Source organism: Agelaius tricolor, unplaced genomic scaffold (genome assembly GCF_023055355.1).
Source record: "Agelaius tricolor isolate 1412-34295 unplaced genomic scaffold, bAgeTri1.0.p SCAF_12, whole genome shotgun sequence".
In the NCBI taxonomy this organism is placed as follows: domain Eukaryota; kingdom Metazoa; phylum Chordata; class Aves; order Passeriformes; family Icteridae; genus Agelaius; species Agelaius tricolor.
In genome coordinates, this window is record NW_027269272.1 from 18,282,085 (window position 1) to 18,304,385 (window position 22,301).

The 22,301-nt window shown below is 37.9% G+C and overlaps 1 protein-coding gene across 2 annotated transcripts; it reads left to right on the forward strand.

Moving 5' to 3' along the window:
- The first annotated feature begins 277 nt into the window (after positions 1-277).
- KNG1 (kininogen 1) lies at positions 278-16,718 on the forward strand. Of its 2 annotated transcripts, XM_071437061.1 has the most exons (11): positions 278-472; positions 3,324-3,434; positions 4,338-4,422; positions 6,651-6,823; positions 8,575-8,682; positions 10,762-10,843; positions 11,381-11,547; positions 12,975-13,082; positions 14,033-14,122; positions 15,579-15,738; positions 16,090-16,718. In XM_071437061.1, exons 1-11 carry the CDS (start codon positions 278-280, stop codon positions 16,275-16,277), a joined length of 1,467 nt encoding a protein of 488 aa, XP_071293162.1. In that variant the 3' UTR covers positions 16,278-16,718. The 2 variants fall into 2 exon arrangements, with proteins under 2 accessions (XP_071293162.1, XP_071293161.1); XM_071437060.1 differs by having other exon boundaries at positions 15,579-16,718.
- The last annotated feature ends 5,583 nt before the right edge of the window (positions 16,719-22,301 follow it).

Below are 22,301 nucleotides of genomic sequence, written 5' to 3' on the forward strand. Positions count from 1 at the left end.
CCCAGCTGCAGCCATTCATCCTGCTATCTTGATGGCAGGTGGATAACCTTAGTGTCATTCTGGTGAACAAACAAAGTTTATTTAGATAAACTCAGAAGTTTATTTGCAGTATAAACAGGGTATGATAAGAACCAACCAACCCCAGCAACCCACTCACTCTGTTTACTTAACTACTGCTCCTGAAAAAGAGAAGAGGTGACTACAATCCTGTCAGACATTCCTTTTACATTTGGTTCTTAAAGAGCCTTCTAATTCAGGGGGCCTTTTTCATCCAGTTATGAAGGCCTTCATTGTACTAGCACTCTGCTTTAGTTTTTTCTCTAGCAAAGACATTCCTCTTGCGTTTGAGTTTTCAGACTGTGATGACCCTGATGTCTTTAAAGCTGTTGATGCAGCACTGAAGAAATACAATGAAGATGAAGCAACTGGTACCCAATTTGCTCTATACGTGGTGATGGAAGCCAAGAGAACTGTAAGTAGACTTTGCAAAAAAACCCAAAAGTTGGAATTGTTTATGCACTCTGAATCAGCTTAACTCCATCTCGTTTGTTAGGGGGCAAGCATGAAAGCACAGTGTCTTCCAAAAATGTTTTAAAAAATCAAAGTGACTTGCACAGTAAGATACTTGTTTCCCTGACAAGTAGGGGTGTATATTATGTTTTTATCAGCAGAACTCTGTGTGCTGGTGAATTGCTTACTAATGCAAGGAACAAAGAATAGAAAATTTCTATCACCAACGCAATTTGTCTTATTATTCCACTCTGTTCTCTTTTTTCTTTATTGGGATTTCTACCCCTTTCCATCATCTGTAAGGTTTTCAGGCCAATGGCAAAACCAGACTTATAAAAAAAATATACTCTTGACTTGGGAAGAGCTGGTGCTGCACATAAAAAAGAATCACCTGATAAAGTTTGGCAATATTCTGACTTGTTTGTGAATATTATTTGATTGACACCTAAGTCACAGATCTATCTAGAATCACTAGGTGGTATTGTAGTCAAATAGGATGACAGCTAAAATTACAGGAGAAAAGAATGCAACATGATCCTTTGCCTGGAATCCTTCTATATAGCCTTAATCTAACAAAAGAGTATTTACCTCGGAGAGGTATACAAAGATGGTATTACCATAATAATGACAAGCATTCTTTTACTTGAAAATAACATTAGCATATTTTTTCTACTGGATTGGATTTTCATATGTAAACCACAAGAAATCCAGTGTTAGAGAGAATATTTTGCACTCCAAAATCACAAGACACTTTTACCCAGACAGAAATTGACCTCGGAAAGGAGCCATGCATTGCTAAACACTTACGGCAAATTACCCACATCTCCTGGCACCTGCCCTCTTGTGCTCCTGTTTACACATTGGGGAGATTTTAGCATGTGGAGACAAAGAGTAAAATCAGAAAGGCCTTTATATAATTAATATTAAGTAAATGAATAGTCTCACTGAACATTCTTAACATTCTCACTCTTAACAACAGCCAAATGCAAATATCTCCATATCAGAGCTGTAGTACCACCTACCTTCCTTTTGCTGGTGTTCCCAAAGGAAAGAGAGGAGTTTCAGAATTTTATCTTAAACAATGCTATATTTTTAAGAATACATATTTATTGCAATTATTATTCATCCTTCCTTCTCTAGATAGCCATCTTTCCTTTTCTTAAAAGATACAAAGTGGAAATAAATTATTACTTTGAATCATTGATCTGATTATGATGTTAAGTAAAAAACAGAGAAAATGAATCTGCAATTAAAATTTCCTCATATTTGAGATTCTTTTTCTAAAAAGAGTATAGATTTTACTCCTCGCTAGTCTCACAACCTTGAATGCATTAATTAAATAGCTGCTTATTACATATTCATGTACATTCATTATTGATAAGGTAATAAAACATAAAAGCTTACTAATGAAAGACTAAACCTGCCCCAGTTAAAGGCATAGCTGTTCGTAATAGTAATGAAATAAACTAATAGCAAATAATACAGAAACAATGCTTTGTTTACTTACTGAGCTGATTTATTGCAGATTTAGAACACTGTAACAGAGAACAGAATTTGGCTCTTTTAAAATCCAAATAGTATAATCTGATGTAATTCCATAAAAGTCAATTTCTACCTGCTGAGGATTAAGTCTATTATATTTTTAGAGCCCCTTTTATCCTTTTTTACAACTATTATACAAGGTACCTCTACACTTCTTCATACCTGTAGGAATGCACAACAGGAATTAAGAGAAGGCAGAATATAATGCTGTGTCTACTGCATCAGTGTAAATCCAGTATATGCCAACCACATCAGCTCAGCTTCATTTTTTTGGTAGCACTAAGGCAAGAATTATAATTTAATCCTCCCAGCAGAGACAGAGAATAATAACTGGATATTTTAGAATAATCAGTGCTAAACTACAGCAGTTGCCTGTTTGTATTTGAAAAGTCACATTGGCAGAGCATTTTTAGTGGCTGTAAAAGGTTAGTAACTTCTGACTTTATATCTTCTCTAAAGGATGAACCAAAACCCTATAGTGTTGTCACTGTTCCCTGTAGGCACAGGCCTGCTACCTGGTTTATGACAAGGAGAAAATGCCCATTACTGGTTTACCAAATTCTGAAGTACTTACACTGGCCAGGCCAAATTTTGCTTAATATTTTTATTTCATCTTATGGGATTGCTGAGGCTGTCCTGCCCTGCAGCCCAGCCTCCAATGCCTGTAGAAAACCGCAAGCACTGCCCAAGGTTGTCTCCAGAGCACATCCCTGCTCCCCCCTTCCCGTGCAGGCTGGGCAGCTGAGGTTCCCTGGTACCACCAAGCAGAGGCTGTTTGGGCACTGCCAGGCTGCCTGAGGGCTGCTGGCTCTGGGCTGCCAGGGGAGCTGTACAGAAAGAAAGTGGACAGACCTGGGAGGAGGCCAAGAGTGAGAGCGAGGGAGTCAGACAGGAGCACAGTCCAAGCTGGTAATTATGCTAACTATCCAAGCAGCCACCCAAAATGGCTTTTTGGAGTACATTTGAATGAGAGTATAAAACCTAACCACTTCTTTTTGGTTCTAAACCCATTGTACTACAAGTCAAAATGAAGGCAGTTGAGCATATTGTATCCATTATATCAACATATTGTCATTGTAGGTAAGGGCTAAGTAATATAATTAGGTGAGTTAATATTTGAACTACCAAGATCTGAGAGACCAGCAGCTAATGGGAAACCATACTATAAAATTTAAGGTAAATAAATAATAGTATTTGCTTTTTTGAAACTCTTATCTTTTTACCTGACTTATTACCATGCAAATGATGACATGTATATTGTTTTAATCCAGGCAGGTCCTGACCCACAGTTCTATGTGAAATACAGAATACTTGAAAGCACTTGTGCCACTGAGGAAAACAAACACTGGCAACACTGTCATTACAAAGTATCTGCAGAGGCTGTAAGTATCTGTTCTCTTTAAAAGTTCTCTGTACAGAAACATAAGGACCAGGACCACAATTGCCTGGGGAAAATACAGTAGAAGAATTAACTTTTTTAGCTGCACTGCTTTTGAGAGCTTATATGACTACAGTACTGAAATGTTTACAACCCCAAAGTTAACCATGATAGTCTTGAGTTTTCTGGTACAATCCTGAATATATGCAGAAAGGAACATTTCAGTGCTTCAATATGAAGGTTCTCAATAAACCCAACATAAGATTTGTGCACTGTCAGAGTGTAAGAACTGTAAAACTTGGTATTAATTATGTGTAAAGGAAACTTGCACAATCAAATACTGACATGGAAGCCACTGTGGCAGAAATTTTGGCAGAGGGCTTTCAGCAGTGCCAAACTTGCCTGGCTCGTGCTACCAGAGGGCACCCCGGGGAGGTACAATGGGGCACACACTGCAGGGACACTGCACATTCCCAGGGGGTGGCACTGCTCTTTCACACGGTGCACAGGAAGGGATGATGGTGACAATATAATTTGAATCTATGTGAAAGGCCGTGGTCATTGCTGCATACCTTGTACTAGCAGAGGGGAAAATGGACAAATACATAGTTGATATAGTCATTAGTCATGTGTTAATTTCCATTATTCTGACTGTAAAGTCTTCAGTTAATTAATGCACATCATACAAATAGAAAGCATCATTCGAGTAATCTGCTCAGTTTGTCCCCTGCTTTCCTCACAATCTGATCCTTTTTCAGCAACAAAACAGCAAGTTAGATATTACTACAAATATACACGTGAACCTCTTCCTCAAAATCAGTCTACAACTGTCAGCTGTGTTCAATAGCTAAAGCATTATATTTTTCTTGAGCAAGTTTCAGACAATTGTTGCTATATGTTTTTGCAGAAAACAGGAGAATGCACAGCTCGAGTTCATATGAACGATGCTGATAAAACAACTAATGTTTCACAAGAGTGCAGAATTTTCTCAGGTATGTAACTATTTGGGACAGCTTTCAACAATTACATTTACAAATAAAAATGGAATAAATACAATACTGAGACTTTCAGGTAATTTTAAAGGTAGAAGCTCCTTATCATTCTAGTCAGACATTTATAAATAATCTTTTGTAAGCAACTATTGGTTAAAGATAAAATTTCACTTCAGTGGTATATGCATATAGAACAAATCAGTGAAGCACAGGCAGTTTCTGCCCAGGGTAATAAAATTCAGCATGTATGTGTAGTAAGTTTCTTCAAGCACTAGAATTATGCCAAGTTAAAATTTGTTTGCTTAAGACCAAAAGCATACTAATAATTTAAGAGACCAGATGCAACTTGTCACACTTCAACTTTCTGTCCTTAATTATTTAAGCATAAAATTGTCTGAGGAATTACTGGAAAAAACTTGGTATGACAAAATGGCACCTTCATTTTCAAAACTGAAAATGACTGAATTCTTGCTGTTAAAGTTTACCAAAACAAGTATTTACCCCAAACAAGAATAGAAAAAAATTTCATTTACAAGATAGAAATCTGGCAGTGATATAATCATGTATCATTAAGAGACTGATCTTTTACACCTTAACAACAAGCAGTACTACATTTTTCACCTATAGGACACTCATATATGACTATTGCATTCACAAAGGAATGCCCCTTAGTTAAAAGAGATCACATTGTTTTAAAGATTTCCAACTGAGATCTCTATGCCTGGTGCTCTGAAACACACACCCAAGTTTGCTTTAAAATATCCATCTAATTATTAACTACAGAAATATTCCCCCCAATTTCTGAGATGTTTGGCAGCCGGTGTCTGCTTTTGTTCCTAGCTATCTTGTTTAAAGCTGAAACGGCTTTACCTACAGCCTGTGTCTTTCTAGGAACTGCAGTACACAAACTCCATGTTCTGCATTGAACAAACACTGCATTTGTAGGGCAATGGTGACACCTAGTTGCCAGCAAAAGTTGTGTGAATCCCACAGAGAACACAGGGGAAATTTGCATTTGAATCTTTGCTTAGAAAGAAAAAAACCCCAATATATTAATTAAATTAATCAGGTATTCAGCCTAAGGAACTCCTCTCTTCTTACTAAATAATAACAACTCTGGAAAATAACACAGGTTTGTTCAGCAAAATCCTTACAAAAGTGCTGAGACCATGGTTGGTCTAGAAGTGGGTATGCTGTTGGTTCATAATCTCTTTTGTGACTGCTTACTGAAAATGCGGCCATAGTTTTTGGTGAGGTATCTATTTGTCATTACTGAGTCAACATAAGACGTACTTTGGTCTGACAGGTGACAATCCCCACTGTACTGGTACCACGCTGTTCAGCCTCTCTGGAGGAACAGTTTGATCTAACTGACCCTGGACTGGTTTCCTGGTTGGTGCAAACTGGCATAACTTCCTTTAAGCCAGTTTATGCCAGCTGAAGATCAGGCACATAAATTTTACTTCAATTCCACAGAGACCACATATTGTCCCACTTCCATTCTCATGCTCACTGACTTGTGAAATTAATTTATGTACTGAACTATAAAATTAATTTATGAAAATCCAGTCCATGATTACTAGAAAGGAAAGAGAGTTAATAGGATTAGTAGTAGGAAACAGGAGTTTGAGCATCCCTGTCAGGCTTGTCTATTCACAGCCAATCCAGCTGGTTAAGCCTGAAGGTAGCCCCAAGTGGTAACTGGCAGCCACAATGACTGGTGAGGACAGCAAAATAGTCCAGCTACAGTCCCTGGGGCACTCAGAGTCACAGCAGCTCATATGGGTGAGCCCAAACACTTCACCATCCTGAAACATGGTGAGGACAGCAAGCAGCTGCACACTGTGGGTGAGCTTTGAAGAATCTGAAAACCATCCCCTTAATTGTAGCTTCCACTGGCTCCTCCCTGGCTGAATGAGTAATGTGCCTTCCTCAATGGTGTCAAAACTTACACACAAGGTTTTCCTGCAATTCGTAATTGCTGGAATGGGGTTCACTGCCAAAACCATGCCTGGACCCTAAGGTCATGGATGGCCCCTGCCACCACAACCAGAGCATGTTCCTAAACATTAAAATGTCTTTGTAGGCCTTGAAACTGGAATATAGGGTTTGCTTATCACATCAGTTAAAAAGCAGGAAAGGTTCTTGCTCACTCCCAGATAGGAAAAATGAAAACCTAAGGCTGTTTTGCATGAAGCCCTATGTTTTTTGGTTTGTTTCTTTTCCAGATGTGTCAAAGATAAGACTTACTGAGGCTCCATGTCTTGGATGCTTTCATCCTATATCAAGTGATGGTTCAGAAGTGTCAGAAATTCTGGGAAAAGCCATTCAAAAGTTTAACAAGCACAGTCATGAACCTGCCCTTTTTAAGCTTGTGGAAATAAAAGAAGCTAAGAGACAGGTTTGTGCATGATTTTTCTCTAAATTTTACTGAAATAATCCAACCCAAAGCAGGTACCTCGTTTGTTTTGTGTATGTTTCTGATATAAAAGTGGATTAAATTTAATAGTAAAGCATACAAAATGTTTGATATACCAATCTAGAGGGTATCTACCAATATAGAGGGTAGACTCAATAAATAATTATCTTAATTTATAAGGAATCATTAACAGTTACCGATTAGATTTTCAGAGCTCTCAGCTAATAGTATTCACATTTTTTTCTTTATCTGCAGTTGCTTCTAAGCAGTGTTTAGCGCCAGTTTATTTTCATTCTGGTCTGAGATGATGCAGGCACATGCAACCTGTATAATCTCAGACCCTCCTGGGTATTTCCTTTGGCCTTGCCCTGAGGCTCCAGCAGGAGCAGATCCCTCCTAGGGGCTGAGCCAAAGCTGCCAGCCTGCACAGATGTCTCTCACACTCACCAGCCTCTCAAAGAGCAGCAGGCATCTCTGTTTTTGCAGGCAATAAGGCCCACTTGTCAACAGCTGCTGTGTGCTATAGGACAGGTAAATCCCACATAGGAAAAATGGGTAAGAAAACCCAAAAACCCAGCATGCCACTTGCTGCAAGATTTCTGCTCATGGGAATATCTGCTTTGCAAGAAATGACTACTCAGATTGCAGAAATTCTGTGTCATCTGGTATTTCATGCAATAATTCCTTCCCTGTGAAAAGCTTTCCTATGGATTGGTGTGACATTGCTAGAAAGTAAAGTTTCTTATTTGGTTTTTAACTAGTGTAGAACCCAACAGCAAACACAGACCCTTTTCTTTGAATTTGTGTATATTTACTAAGCTAGAAAGCAACTTCTAGTCTCATGTCAGCTTGACTCATGATTTAAACCAGACTGTCCTTGTTATATTTACTGATGGCAGCAATCCTCTTTGCCGAAAGACAAACTTGCACAACATTTAAGCCACATGACAAAGTGTTGCAGATAGACTGCAATCCAGCAGCTGGAAAGAGAACCATCATGTCACCTCTGGCACACAGAGAAAAGTCAGAGCTCTCCACTTCAATTGATCTGGGATAACAAGTTCTTATATTTGATTGGTTTTCCTTTTTCATACAATGTTACCTGGCCCAACAGTTTGATTTTGAGAGGTTTCATGGTTGAGAAGAAGTAGCCACTGTTAGGAAAATGGAAAGGCTTCCTGGAGAGAAAATTTTAAAAAAGGGTTATGAACTTGGACAAAGCAGTGTGTGTGGGAAGGTAAAGCCCAGGATAGACACAATTATGGGTAGATGATAAATGCAGAACACTCAAAAAATAATGATGCCAGCAGTATAAAGTTACATTATTCAGATACTGTTTTACTGTGTCCCATGCTCAGGAATGCAGGACTTGCCAGGCTGTGTTACTGTAGTCATCTATCTAGAGCAGCTTCCTGTCACGGGCAGTAATAAGTAACAGATCTTTGGAGCAAAGCACAAGAAACCCAGCAGTGTGAGGCTGCAGGCTTGCCAGAAGTGGACACCAAATACAAAGTGCACTTCTAACAAAAGCAGGATTTAGTTTACACTTTGTACTGCAAGGACAAGTTTGGTTTTTTTTGCTGTCCATGAACAATCTATGGTTTAATGAGTGTGATTTGATAGATAGAAGGCACTAGATGAGTAGTTTTGCTTTCTTTGCTAATCTCATGTAATAGTTTAACTTTCAAGTTTGCATTATTTTACATAATATATAACCTAAATATCTCTTCCAGGTGGTAGCTGGATGGAACTATGTAATTAGATATAAAATTGAGGAGACTAATTGCACCAAAGACCAATTTCAAGATTTAACTCCAGAATGCAAAATCACTTCTAGAGGTGTAAGTAATCTCCAAATCTGTTTATCAAGAAAGTATCACATTAACAAATGGTCGTTGAGATCTGACTCAAGAAAATATTTATAGTCTTGCTTCAGTTCAGGAACAAAAGCTTAAATCCAGTCTTATACATAACTGTTTATGTAACTAGGACATCTTTGTCTTCTGAATCAGTGACTAAGAGGACCACTGAAAGGCTTACAGATTACACCACAGAATCTAACCAGTCTTACCCAAATAATAAATCCCTTGAGACATTTTTATCCAGATATTCAAGGAGTTACTCATGTACAACCCAAGAGGTGATAATTAAAATTAGCACAATTCCCAGCCTAAGACATACTTTCTCAGGAAAGTCAGTAGCTGAATTATTACTTAACCTTCACCACAGTCCAAATAATAGCTTCAAAAGAAATTTATTAACATAATTTGTACATAATCCAGGTAAACAGTGCTGCAAACCCAGGTACTCCCTTGGCTTCACTGACCTGGAACTGAAGCAGCTGTACCAAAAATAGAGGCTTCCTCTCCCAACTGACCTCCCTGGACCATCTCACAAGGGCATCAGAGAGATGATTTTACAAACACAAGGCAGAGGGCAGGAATGCAGAGTCACTATGAACAGTGGTGGTAAAGGGGAGGGGACAGATGGCATCTGTTTCAGCTGTTGAGGAAATGCACCATTGAGTGTTACATTCAAGAGCCTCTCCTGTTCAAAAATTACTCCTTGTACATCTCAAGAATGTTTCAGAAGTATTGATCAAAAAAGGAAAGAATGACAGCACTGGTAAATAACAGAAGCATGAGAGTCAGACTAGCTGAAGCAAATCCCTCCACTACCCATGTGCCCTTAAACCTTAAGCAAGTTACTTAACCAGCTTGAGTCTGAGTTTCTCCAGCTGTCACCTAGAGGTGATGACTTCTGTCACCTCACCTACTGCAGGAGCACTGCCTCACTCACATACTGCCTTGGTCACACAGGGCTTCTGGAATTAGATCATAAGCACTTATCCCCTGAACTTGCCAGTAGATCATTGACAGATACTAGAATACCATATTCCAAGAATATTGGAATGACCAAATTTCAAGGAAGTTTTCTCATACCTTTAATCAGCTCTGTACTATTAATCTAAATGGGAGGGCCAGAATTGCACCCTGTATTCAACACACATATGAACCACTGAGCTATACTGGGACATCATGTCAATCCCTTTAACATGGATAATAAGCCTTGATATTATTCTTCATCAGTTGTTCTAAAATACTACCAAGTAGATTTTTTATAATTACATTTTCAAGTAACTGTCATGGTCCTAAGGCCAGAATTTTAAGTCTTTCTTCTTATTTTATGGTTTATTTGGTTTCTTTAGTCTTTGATAAAGGATTTCACCAAAACCTTTCTTAAAATCTCTGTATATCAAGAGGTCTCTTTACCCACCTTTGTTGATGCTTTGCAGAACTTTGACAAATCTGCAAAATATTACTTCTGTTTACCATAAAACCTCAGTTTCTCCTGGATGTATTCATTGCCCCTAGTTCTTTCCCTATTATTGTTTTCATCACTGGAATGATGGAATTGGTTTTAGGCTCTATAATCTTTAAAAAAACCCCACAATCAATATCTGCTTTCTTCAAGGTTTAAGATATCAAGGCAGTTTTAAGCAAGTTATCTACCACAGTTCCTTTAGAAGGCCTGAGAAAATACAAGAAACTCAGTAATGTTTGATTTGATAATTGTGTAATTTTCTTTTTGGTCTTTACATTTTGAGACAGAAATTCCATGGAGTTCTCCATAAAATATGATTCTGGCTTGTAGACATTCTCATTTTTCTCTTTAATGAACACATACAAATAGTTCATTTGGCTTCTCTTTTAGGGTATTATTTTCTCTGAGTGGTCCTTTTGAACTCTGATTATTTATTGCCTCTACAGACTGCCTGTCAGGAAGGAAGGAAGGAAGGAAGGAATTATTAGAAGCATGCTTAGCATGCTTGATTTATTCTGTTAGCAGGAAGGTATTAGGATGTGAGCTTTTTCGTTATTTCTAAATAACAAGGAGCTGTTTTGCATTTTTGACTCCAGCGTGTAGCTCTATGTGAGGCCAAAGCATTTCAGAATCTTCATGCAGACATCGTAGATACCACCAGCGACTGCAAGCTTCCAGGTATGTCTTAAGCACTATCAGCTTTGAAAGTTCCACAATTTTCAGTGTCTTTTATTGTTATGTATTGTTATTGTTGTTATTGTTATTACATTGTTATTTTTTCCTCCATCCTATCTGGACACAGATACTGTTCCATGTAGTAAATGCTGCATTCTTACCCATTCAGACTAGATTTTCCTCAACACACAAATTCACTGCCAGTTACATGCACCTCTTGTTTCACCCAAATCAGGTCTTTCCATACATGTAGCTGTTCCCTCTCCGTATTTTCTGGCCACCTACAACTGGGACACGCAATTCTTGTTTCTACAAGAGAACTGTTGTTAAATGTCCCATGTGACACTGGGTGCTGACGTTCTTTTAGGTAACCAAAATATGATATTGCTGATCAAATAAAACTCAAATATATTTTGTTTTCATTTCATAGACCTAAAGATGAAGAGTTCCAGAAAACAGGGCTTTATAACTGTTTTTCCCAGCCTTTATCTACATTGAACCTTTTGTTTCTTAGATCTGAAACCTGTTGCTCTCTTTCAGTTGAAGAAACGGTGGTTGCTGCCATTTGCCCAGGTTGTCCAAGGACTATCCCAACTGACAGTCCAGAACTGAAGGAGCTACTGAAGGTTTCTACAGAGAAGTATAATTCAGAGAGCGATGATGACTTCTACTATAAAGGTGGAGAAATACAATCAGCGACAGTTCAGGTTGGGATATTTCACAGAGATGAGGAACAGACATGACATTATTATTGGCCTGAGCTAAATGTTACTTGAAGTTTGTATTTAGATTTGAAATAATGTTTTTGTCTAAGTGCTGATACATGTGGTAATTTAAATATCCATGCAATTTTTCCTGTAAAATCAAATCCATATTGGCTTGCATTCAAAAATTTCCAATCTCTTGAATTTTCTTTTTTTCTTAAAACAAAATGATTTTAAAAGTATGTAAAGAAGGTTGGCTTAGGACATTTGATTTCTGTGTATCTACCATACTTTTTACCTTCGTAACATACCTTAGACTTTTAAAGTATAAAAGTTTTTTAGACAGGACTACTCCCTTGATCCACCACACCAATACTCTTCATGTTATTTTAAGCAGTGTCCACCCTACAGGTGTTGTATGGTCCAAAATGAGGCATCTTAATTTCCCTTAGAAATGTGTTATTTTATATGCTGATTTTGCTGCTAATAATATTCTAGCTAGATTCAGAAAAGCACACCTATGCATAACTTAGTACATATAGATAAATAGAGCTTGATAAAGGATGAGGAATCAGGAGGATAATATTGGTCAGCATTTGCATAAGCCTTGTTTACTGTCCCAACACATCAAAACAGAAGTTTAGAAGAGAATTAAAAATTTGACAGTGGAATAGTTTAGAAAATAATTGGTCATAACTACTCCTGAGCATGAGGTGTCACTGGAGAAGGCACTTAAAGCACACCAGAATTTTTCCAAATAGCTCATATTATCTTACTGATAATATCTGTACCTTTTCTTCTTTCAAACTTTTTTCTTCCTTCTGAATTTTCCTATCATGACAGATATTAGCATGCATACACCTTTAAAACAGATTTCAGGGAAATAAAATTTCATGTCTTGCCTGATGTCCCCAAAGGAAGATATATTATTTCAAGCTCTGTGAAAAATACTAAGAGAACTCATAGCAGGCACATTCTTGAACCCATGCAGTTTCTCTCTTTAATGCGTTTGGCAAATAGGTTCATTTTCAACGGAGCCCGTTCATCAGACACTTTGTTTTACTCGCATTCCACTTTTCTGACATCGTATTTGGCTCTCTACAGTGCTATCACTAATGATTTCATCTGTTACTAATGAAATTACTACAGACATTTAATAATTGTGGGCCCAATATTATTCTGACCTTTTCTGTTTCCTTCAGTTTCAATGCCAGAATTTTTTGAGAATAGGAACTGGAGTAAATAAGTTATTTGATTAGAAGCAGATAAGTTTACTGCCAAATATTTTAATATTGTTCTTCACATATGTTGGCCCAGTGGTTAGGACTTGTAGAATACAAGTAGTTTAAGCTTGTAGAAAATCATCTTTCCTGTGAAACCTTTTCAATAAAATGCCTTTAGTGCAGAAAGCTTTCTTGCTAATTTTTCAGGTGGTTGCAGGAAAAAAGTATCGAGTAAAATTTACAGTCTGGAAGACAAACTGCTCTAAGAGTGAGTTTGAAAAACTTAATGAAGACTGTACAGCCACATCAGAGAGTGTAAGTAATGATAATCTTGCCAACTGTAATGTTTCTAATGGACAAATTCATTTGCATCAGAAACAGTAAATGCTTATGTAAAATCATATCCTGGGTTCTATTACCTCTTTCAGTAAACTTTTGTTCCAAGAAGAAGGGCAGCTTTCACTGTTTGTAACCCAAGTTAAGAAACCCTGAAACTTGAACCACAGCTGCAGGATCAGTGCTCACTGCAAAACCAAAGGAACTTTCTTTTGATAATAATCAATCAAAGAAAGGAGAGGAGAAGGCTGCTGCCAAATGAAATAGCTGCAATACTTCTGACTCTGTGGACTTGCAGCTAAGGAAAACATGAGACTGGATTGTTACTTGTGAGCAAAGGAATGAAATTTCTGGAGTGTGTGCCGTGCTCTTGATAGCAGGAAAATGTGTTCTGGACACTGGAATGTTGATAGGGCCAGCAACCATTGGCAAGGGGGTTGTTTGGGGAAAGGGCCTTTACCTCCCATCTCTTTTCCCACCATATGAACAGTGCTTACCTGTGAGCTTTTAGGATTTGTTAGTGCAGCAGGAACTAAAAGGAAAAAATAAGGCTTTATTTAAATTTTCCAGTTTTTAGTAGGAGAAACACCATAAACAAAAAATATTTCTTAGGAATATCATGAAGATTATGCAGTTAGTGCTCCAAAAGTGAGAGAGATGAAAAATCCAATTTTCAAGATTTAATCTGAAATCCAAAGTTGAATTAAAATGTTCACACAGGCATACTACAACCTTGAAAAGCTAAGCTGTGGATGTGTCCAAATACAGAAGTATCCATCACTAAGATAGATTTAATAAACACTTGGTTTAAGCTCCAAGGATTTTAAAGTATTATTGAAAAAAGTATTATTTCTCTTTCAGGCCCAAGTCTCTTCCTTTGTGTCTGAAGTTTTGTTGCCTTAATGTGTTGGTTTTTGTTTTGTTAACAGGCATCATTGTCGTGCGATGCACAAATTCACGTGATCCCATGGCAGAATAAAATCTATCCCCAGGTGAACTGCTCTGAAGTGCACCAAGCGGTAAGATTCTTCTTCACTATCCATCCTATTAAGCAGAGTGTAGGACAAAGGCAGTCAATAAATTCTTTATCCATTCCAAGTTATCCCATATTTTATACCAAAAATAAAGGAACACAGTTCTTTTAACAGCCTCATTAATGTCACACTCTTTTCTCTCACCCTCTAACCTCAACCCCATTACATCAAAGCTGTTTCACCACAACCAATGAGGTGATCACACAAACAAAGACACTGGGACAGGGAGAAGTTCTGCCTGTTGCCTGCTCCTCTGCCTTCTCAGTTAAGCTCTGGAGTATCAAGCCCCATCAAATCCCTCAAATTGCTACTTATACTAGGTTTAAAAGTTGAAATAAAAATGTATTTGCTGGCACAATAATTATAACCCGCAGATATCCAAAGCATCTGTGCACCTTTCCATATGAATTGAGTGGTGCCTGCTGCAGCTGTCAGTCTCTGCACAAGGATCTTCCAATTTCTTCCTACTCAGCTCCACGATGAACTAGTCCTGAATGCGAGTCAGTCTGAAAATCTCACAATGGGATACAAATATTTTTATTGTCAGATATTTCTGAGGATTGCAGAGACTCCATTGTGACACTGAATAAATACAGATTACCCTGCCCTTGTAACTAATAACTTCACTCTGCTCAGAACCTTCATAACTACATAGTCATTTGTTACATATCAACTAATGCCTCTCCTCTATTTTCACTACAATATTTTATCCATATCGACTTTCAAATTTAGCTTCAACCCAAATAACTCTGATTTTCAGCTAATAATGATCAGACTTTGGAGGAGAGAAATGAAACTCGTGTTGTACAGTGAGTGTACACCACGTATTCACAGCTTTTGTCCCCCAGTTGAACACTGATGAGTAGAGATGACTCAATAACAACAGAATGTTTGATATTATCAGCTTTAATCTCTGTGTGGGACTTCCAGGCAGTATTCTGAAATGCATATCTCAAATCTAGAAGTAAAAAATTGAATAGCTACATTTTATATAACAAAATTACACAGATCTTCTGCGTATTCTGCCATTGATGCTATTCAGAGATATTTAACTTTCAGCATAAATTGGTGCTATACATGGGAGTGTAACACTCTAACATGCACCCGGACATTTAGTCCTAGAATCCAACTGTATTGTTCATAAATTAAAACCAGTACATGTGTTTTGCTCTCTGTATTATAATTCCTCTCTTACACTGACAAAATTTCAGTGATATAAATTTTTTTTACACATTTAGCTGCTAAAATATTCCAGAATTATTTGGGAGGACGTTTATGTTTGTATGCTTATCTCAGAAGAGAGACTTGTTTAGTTTAGATTTTAGTTTAAAAATCTGCTATGATTCATGTAATGTAATGAGCCAGCTTCTGAATTTCCCACATCTGAAGTAATTGTTCTGTTTCATGTAACAAATGTGGCTACTATTGCAATGTTTTTTAGGTGTTCTTTGCAAGGAGGCCTCCTGGATTCACACCTTTCCGGAGCACTGTGATGCTAAGCCAGCCACATGCAGTTTCACAGGCTGATAAAAATGAAGAAGAAAGTCAAAGCCCTAGCACAGAAACGAGGAAAGACAATGGACAGGAACCAGAAGGCGAAGGTGAACCTGAGCATAAACACAAGCACAAGCACAGGCATAAGCACAGGCATGGAGTTAAAAAGGATCATGACAATGACAAAAGGCACGGGCATGACATTGGTTGTGGGCACAGAAGTGGCCATGGGTGTGGGCATAAAAAACACAGTAAAAAGAATAAACATAAACATCCAAACCCCAAATCTTCTGAGGAGTCAAATGAAAGGGGTTTTAATCAAAGTGAAGCCTTCCCATCATCATCCAGTGCTGAAACTGCACTGGAGCTGGTTAGTACAGGGGTTGCAAGGGAGGAAACCAGTAGACCTGCAGAGCCACTAATTGTTCCTGATACTTCTTTATTTAATGGATTGCCAGATCACCCAGAATCTCCTCGTCCCAGATGTCCTGGAAAACCATGGAAACAACTTGTGGGCTTTCCAGCCCCTCCTAGCTTTCCCAGAGAATTCACAAATGAGGATCTCTTGCCTTCTGCAGCAGGAAACATCGATCCAGCTACAGAAAACAAGGAGAAAGACTTTGATCTCACAGATGCTTTAGCATAATTCAAACATTGCAGGATCCTTTCAGAAATGTTATGTAGAATATAAGAAGAATACTGCCTTTTGAAATGTATAAAAGATGAAGAGGCAAAAGCTCATATTCTGTTAGCTGAAATACTCAAGTAGGTCACCAGCATTTCTGGGGACCTAAGACCATATGGCAATACTGTGCATTTGCATATATTTGCAAATATGTAAATCTGTGTAACTCATCTGCCTCAATTTTCTATAAGCACAAACTGAATCACTGCATCAAATCTTACTGTATTATATCTAAAAGAATGGCAGAAAGAATTTTGCAGATTACGCTAAGAATCTTGACCAAATATGGGTAAAACAAGACAATATAGAACAAGAGAGCCTCTCTTAGATATGTGAAATATTTTTTTCTTTAATTGACTGGAGTGGATCATTTAAATAACAAAATAAAACAAAGGAACCTTTTCACCTGTTAATTTCTTTAAACAAATCAATATTGCTACCAGTCTATCACTAGCGGTTGTTCTGTTGGATGAGATAATAGGGACAGCTGAGAGAATCCTAAAATAAAGCAGATTTATTATTCCCTATACATATTATGTTAACTATCTAGAGAAGCACATTGATTGCCAGATTTTCATTCAGCAGAGATGAACAAATCCTACAGATCAGATGACAAAATTATGAACTCTTGAGACACCTAAAATTTGTGTGCCTTCTTCCATTATTATGTTGTGCATCATTTTGAGACTGGACTGATTTTTCTGTTTGGGGCATCTTACAAAGGTTGAGTTTTTGGTGCAATGCATTAGCTAAAAAGCAGCAAATATTTCTTGCAAAATAAAATGTTTTCCCTTTGTATGGATGCAATAACTTAGCTGAAAAAACCACAAAGCAATAAATAAATAAATAAATACTTCAATGCCAGATCAGTTCACCAGTTGAAATGCTACTCCATCCTGTAAAGGGTTAGTGACAGGTCCTACAAATGATAACGCCTCACTGATTTTGTTGTAAAAGACCACATTACTTGAAACCACAGTGGAAATGCCCTCCACCACAGCTGCAATTCCGCTCATCCCAGCTGCTAGGATTGCTGTGGCATCAAGACTTTATATTCAACAGCTAGGAATGGCTTCTTTTGTGTGCTGTGCTTCTACAGCTGGGGAGGAGGAAGGGGAAGTCTGCTCAGAGAATGCAAAAGAGATGGGAACAGGATCAGGAGGTCCTGGTGTAACAGGTGAAGGATGATCTGCAGACAGGAGATAGCTACCAAGAAAGGTCAGAAGACACAGAAGTGGAAATAACAGAGGCAGGGTGGCATGATATGGCCTGGGGTGAGAAGAACAAATTAGTGGTAAAAATTGAAACAGAGTGAATGAGATGGAAAAGTGGGTGAAGGTACAATTGTCAGGAAGCTGTAAATAACAGGAACTCAAGAAGGGGGGCAAGAACAAAAATAAAAAGCAAGAGAGAGGTCTCTGATTGTGCAGGAGAGTCCCCAACATATCACAGAACAGAACTCATACTGCCTGAATCTAAACATCCCCTGACAGTGTAGGCACACCTCCCATTTTCAATGCCTGGTTCCTTTTTTTCTAACTGCATTAGAAAATTCATTAGAATGTATTGAAAAAGTAAGGAAATCTAAAATTAGAAACAGGAAACAGTGCCTGTGAGTAAAAATTCAGCATGGTTGTGTGCATCTGAACTTTTTTTCACATAGTATAACTGGCTGCCACATAGGGATGGATGGAGACAGACAGACAGATATCTATCATGACTGATGGTATCAGAACCATTATACTTCCTTTCTTTCTGAAAATAATCATTCAGAAGTCATAAAAATTTGCTGGAGCCCAATTTTAAAGAAAGATACAGTAATAATAACCCCTAGATGCATCACTAATCAGATCCAGCCTTTTTAATTCATTCCTTTCCTTGCAGCATAATATGAAAAGGCTATCTTCTTGTTTTGACAAGAACAAAACTTACAAAGCTATGCCAATGAAAGCCTTGAGAGTTATCTTTAGTTCTCTTCTTCTTTTCTTCTGAATATTTGACTGGTATGATTTTGGCTGTAACTGGAAACTGTTTGTGTATATTGAAATACTAACAACAGTATAAGCTCAAAACCAGTTTTTCTTTAAATTACAGTAGCAATTGAATAATTAATGCAAAATTACAGCAAAGACACAAAGATGCAAATATAAGAAAAACAAAGTTTTCTTTCCATTTCCAGTCTCCCTGATGTGAATGAAAGGAACATCACACTCTTGATGTATTCTCCCCACAGAACACATACACAACCACGGGTAGTGAGACAGGACTGAGTGGTCAATTACCACATGCTACAGCGATGATGTGAGGCTCCAATATTGTTTAACACAAAAATGACAATTTCCATTTGTTTATACAATTTACAAAAGTAATTACTTTAAAAAAAAATCATTCTGGAATAAAAATCAGTGTTCCACGTGTAAAAATTCTGAAACAGAATGTTTGGATATTTTTAGAACAGAACATTTCCATTTCTCATTGATGTGTTCCCGCAGAAAGTTTCAATTATCACAAAACAGCACTTTCAGATGGAAGAAGCTGCTGTGAGAAAACTCCTGACCAGGCCTTTTCCTGCTCCTGCTGAAGAGCTCTGCAAAACTCCCAGCTTCTCCTCCTGCTGGAATCACGCTGGAGCGCTCTAGCCAGGGCCTGCAGCGCCAAACGAGCACTTTCCTCTTTGGCCAGCAGATGGCACAACTTTTGTCACACGGTTTATGATCGCCAAATTTTTTCAGGTTTGTCATTGCCAGGAATGGTTTAGTAGGCTTAACACTCAGCGTTTCTTCTGGGTGAGTAACACTGTAGCTAAAAACACCCCATCTGTGCAATCTGTTTTAAATATTAAGCTCTAGCAATAGAGCTTCGATGCTTGCCAGTTACTTACTATAAGCAAAGCATATAAATAACACTCTAAATGTAATTGGATGAACATGTAAAATAAGGGCTGCTCTCGCACCAGAAAAATTGTATTCTTATTGATACAGACAATCGGAACTAGGAGCCTGGGGTATGAAAATAGGTCTGAATTAAACCTCTGTTTACTCATACTGCTGACATTCAGAGCCATATGATGGCCATTCTGCAGCTGTCTGAATTTAATGTTCTCCCTCCCCTGTTCATTCCATCTGTGACAATAGCACAAAACATATATTTTAACTGACCATATGAAAAATTCCTCAGCTTTTCTATGGATGGACTATTGGATTTTTGCCATAATTCAGACATGACCTTTTCATCACACTCAGCAGTTTCAATCATCCTCCAGTGCTATGTTCACACAGTGTAAGCCACGGGAGAGAGCTGTGCAAACACCTGACATCAGAACATGTGGAGCATTAATGATGAACACTGCTATTTGATAGGATGTAAGAACCCATTTCTTTCCTTGTTTTCTCAGGTCTCTCAGCCAGCAAGACAATTGCTCCCAATTTAGGAATAACAACTCTGAGGATAAATGAGTCTAAGTGGCTACAGAATTAGAAATGACACTACTACATTGCCATTGTAATGTAGACAGAGCTGTAACAAATCTAATGTACAAATTCCTCATATATTCTTTAAAAATAACAATGGGGATAGATATTTTCAATTTTGTAACCAGCTACTCACCCACAATTCTTGATTCTGCTGTGTTTACAAGATGACATTAATGTAATGCAGCTCCCACAGTTTTAATTAAGCTTATGTGCAAGTTCATTTGGGAAAATGCAATTAATAACACAATGTTTCTTCTGCATTCTAAAATAAGAGGAAGGGTGTGTTAAGGAGTAAAGAATGAAGGTTTTTCTAGTTGGGTAAGGCATTTTGCTGCAATGAATACTCCTAATACTGCAGCTCCTGCAATGGTTTCAATCTGCTGCCCACTGAAAACTCAACATAACCTTCAAAGGAATAACTCCTACCACTATGGAGGAAGGGGTTAGAAAACTCATAGTGATTCTTTTCTCTTCTGCCATGACTACAGATAGTGCTGATCTGTGGGTTGAAGATCAGGCATTAAAATATTTACCTTACTCAAATTAAGCCAAAGGAAATCAGAATGCCTTGCAGAATTCAGTCACGCCAAAGGAATATATTTGTTTTAAAAATGCAAAGACAAAATATATTTATGAGGGGCCCTGTATGAATTTGGTGGACGCCTCTCCACCTTCCCACTGGATGCACTTATCACAAGATCCAACAGACCACTTGGCTTGAAAGAAAAGAAACACTATAGTTTCAGTGCAAAACAAGGGAACAAAACAAGTCTGACTAAGGCAGAGAATGAACAAGGATGTATTTTTAACTGAAACTTAGATTACTATAAGAAAACTCAAACAGTTGGGCTAGACAAGAATTAGGATTATTGATTTCAAGTTGGGGAACATAATGCTTATGAACAGAATATCAATAGGAGCATGTTTAAAGAAAAACTTTGTCCTACATGCCCAAAACACTATAGTTCAGTGCCTTAAAAATCCACCAGACACATGTAAAAAAATATTATTTTGTTTCTCATTCTAACCCTTAAGCATGTCAGCAGAAGTTAATTTCTTGCCATTTAATCCAAGAGAAAAAAAGACTAATGCCATAAAACATTATGAAGAAGTAAATCTACTATAACTGAATTTTCTTCCTTTCCTGTGTCAATTGTTCTACTAGCTGTAGTGACTAAAAGAGTAGTAATGCTCACAAAATTAATAAAAACAAAGGAGTATAATGGGATATAACTCGGGCTCTGCAAAAGAAAAAAAATCAGTTCCAGAAGGAATCCAGAATTCAGACTGATCATTTAAGCAGTCTTGTGACTGCTAAACTAAAATCTCCTGTTTGAGTGCAGAAGCCTGATTTTACATTTTGCTGAGAAGTCTGTGCTCCCATTAACCTTAAATAGCATTATGGGTACTCAGCATTTCAAAACTCAGGCCTTGGACCACTCAGCCAAAGCCTATCGTGTTGAAAGTTGATATTACCTGGAGTGGTTGAGATGGAAATTGAGCAGCACAACACCTCAAAAATGTAATTATGGGCAGCATTAGCAATCAAAGTAGCTTTTATATTTTACAGTGTTTTGGGAATTAGTGCAAGTCCTGGCATTAACCACAGCAGCACTAGTGGCTTAACAGCTTTTTTTCCTGGCCCAAATGCAGAGATTAGAGTGTTCTGGGCAATGTTTGCCATACTTCCTTTTTCCCTTGATCACTCCCACAATACAAACCAGGTGGAAGACACAGGCAAACCAAGCATAAACTACAAGATCACCCTTTTCTTCAGAATTCAGTACAAACATGTGGACAGATTAGTAGATTTACAAACAACACCTCTGTCTTGTTCAGCTCCGTTGCTTTTCTATCATAAGACAACCAAGATGCCTCTGAAACTTTGACTCAAGTTGATAGATCTGTGGGTTGTAGCTGACAGTTTGGCATGGAACAGCAGCAGTATGAAGGTTATAATGTGGGTGCACTCCACTCAAGACATTTCTGTATCAGCACTGCTGTAGCTCTGCTCTTATTCACTGTAAATACATACTAGCCACCATCAATCCATCAACTGGAACAAATAAATATCCATACTATTTGGAAATTGATGAAAATAGCTTGTCATTTAGCAACACTGTGCTTCTGCCCCCACTCTCTGCCAATGAAAAACTATTACACTGATCTTAGACTGCAACACTAACCATCCAATAAATGTTTATATAAGGGAACCAAATTTTTGTCTGGATAGGGCCCATCCATTCCTTGTTTAGCACTTATTCCACAAAGAGGTGTTTATTATACAGTCATACTCGTTTGAATAATCACCTCATGTCTCTGAAGAACCCAAACTGATTTGACTCAGAAGTTCAGTGATCTCTTCTGAAATATAGCACCTAATGCCCTGTGGAAATCAGTCCTAATACACTCAGCAAGGCACTATCAATTGTTCAGAGAAAAAGACTAAACCCCTTGCTGACACTGAACTAAATTACCATCATTTGTACTGCCAGGGGATGCCTCAGTCATG

Bases quoted from the DNA above. Each gene is read 5' to 3' on its own strand.
- KNG1 (XM_071437060.1), top strand. From the start codon at position 278: ATGAAGGCCTTCATTGTACTAGCACTCTGCTTTAGTTTTTTCTCTAGC. The intron at 3,435-4,337 runs GTAAGTATCTGT...ATGTTTTTGCAG, and splicing joins ACAAAGTATCTGCAGAGGCT to AAAACAGGAGAATGCACAGC. The intron at 11,548-12,974 runs GTTGGGATATTT...CTAATTTTTCAG, and splicing joins TACAATCAGCGACAGTTCAG to GTGGTTGCAGGAAAAAAGTA.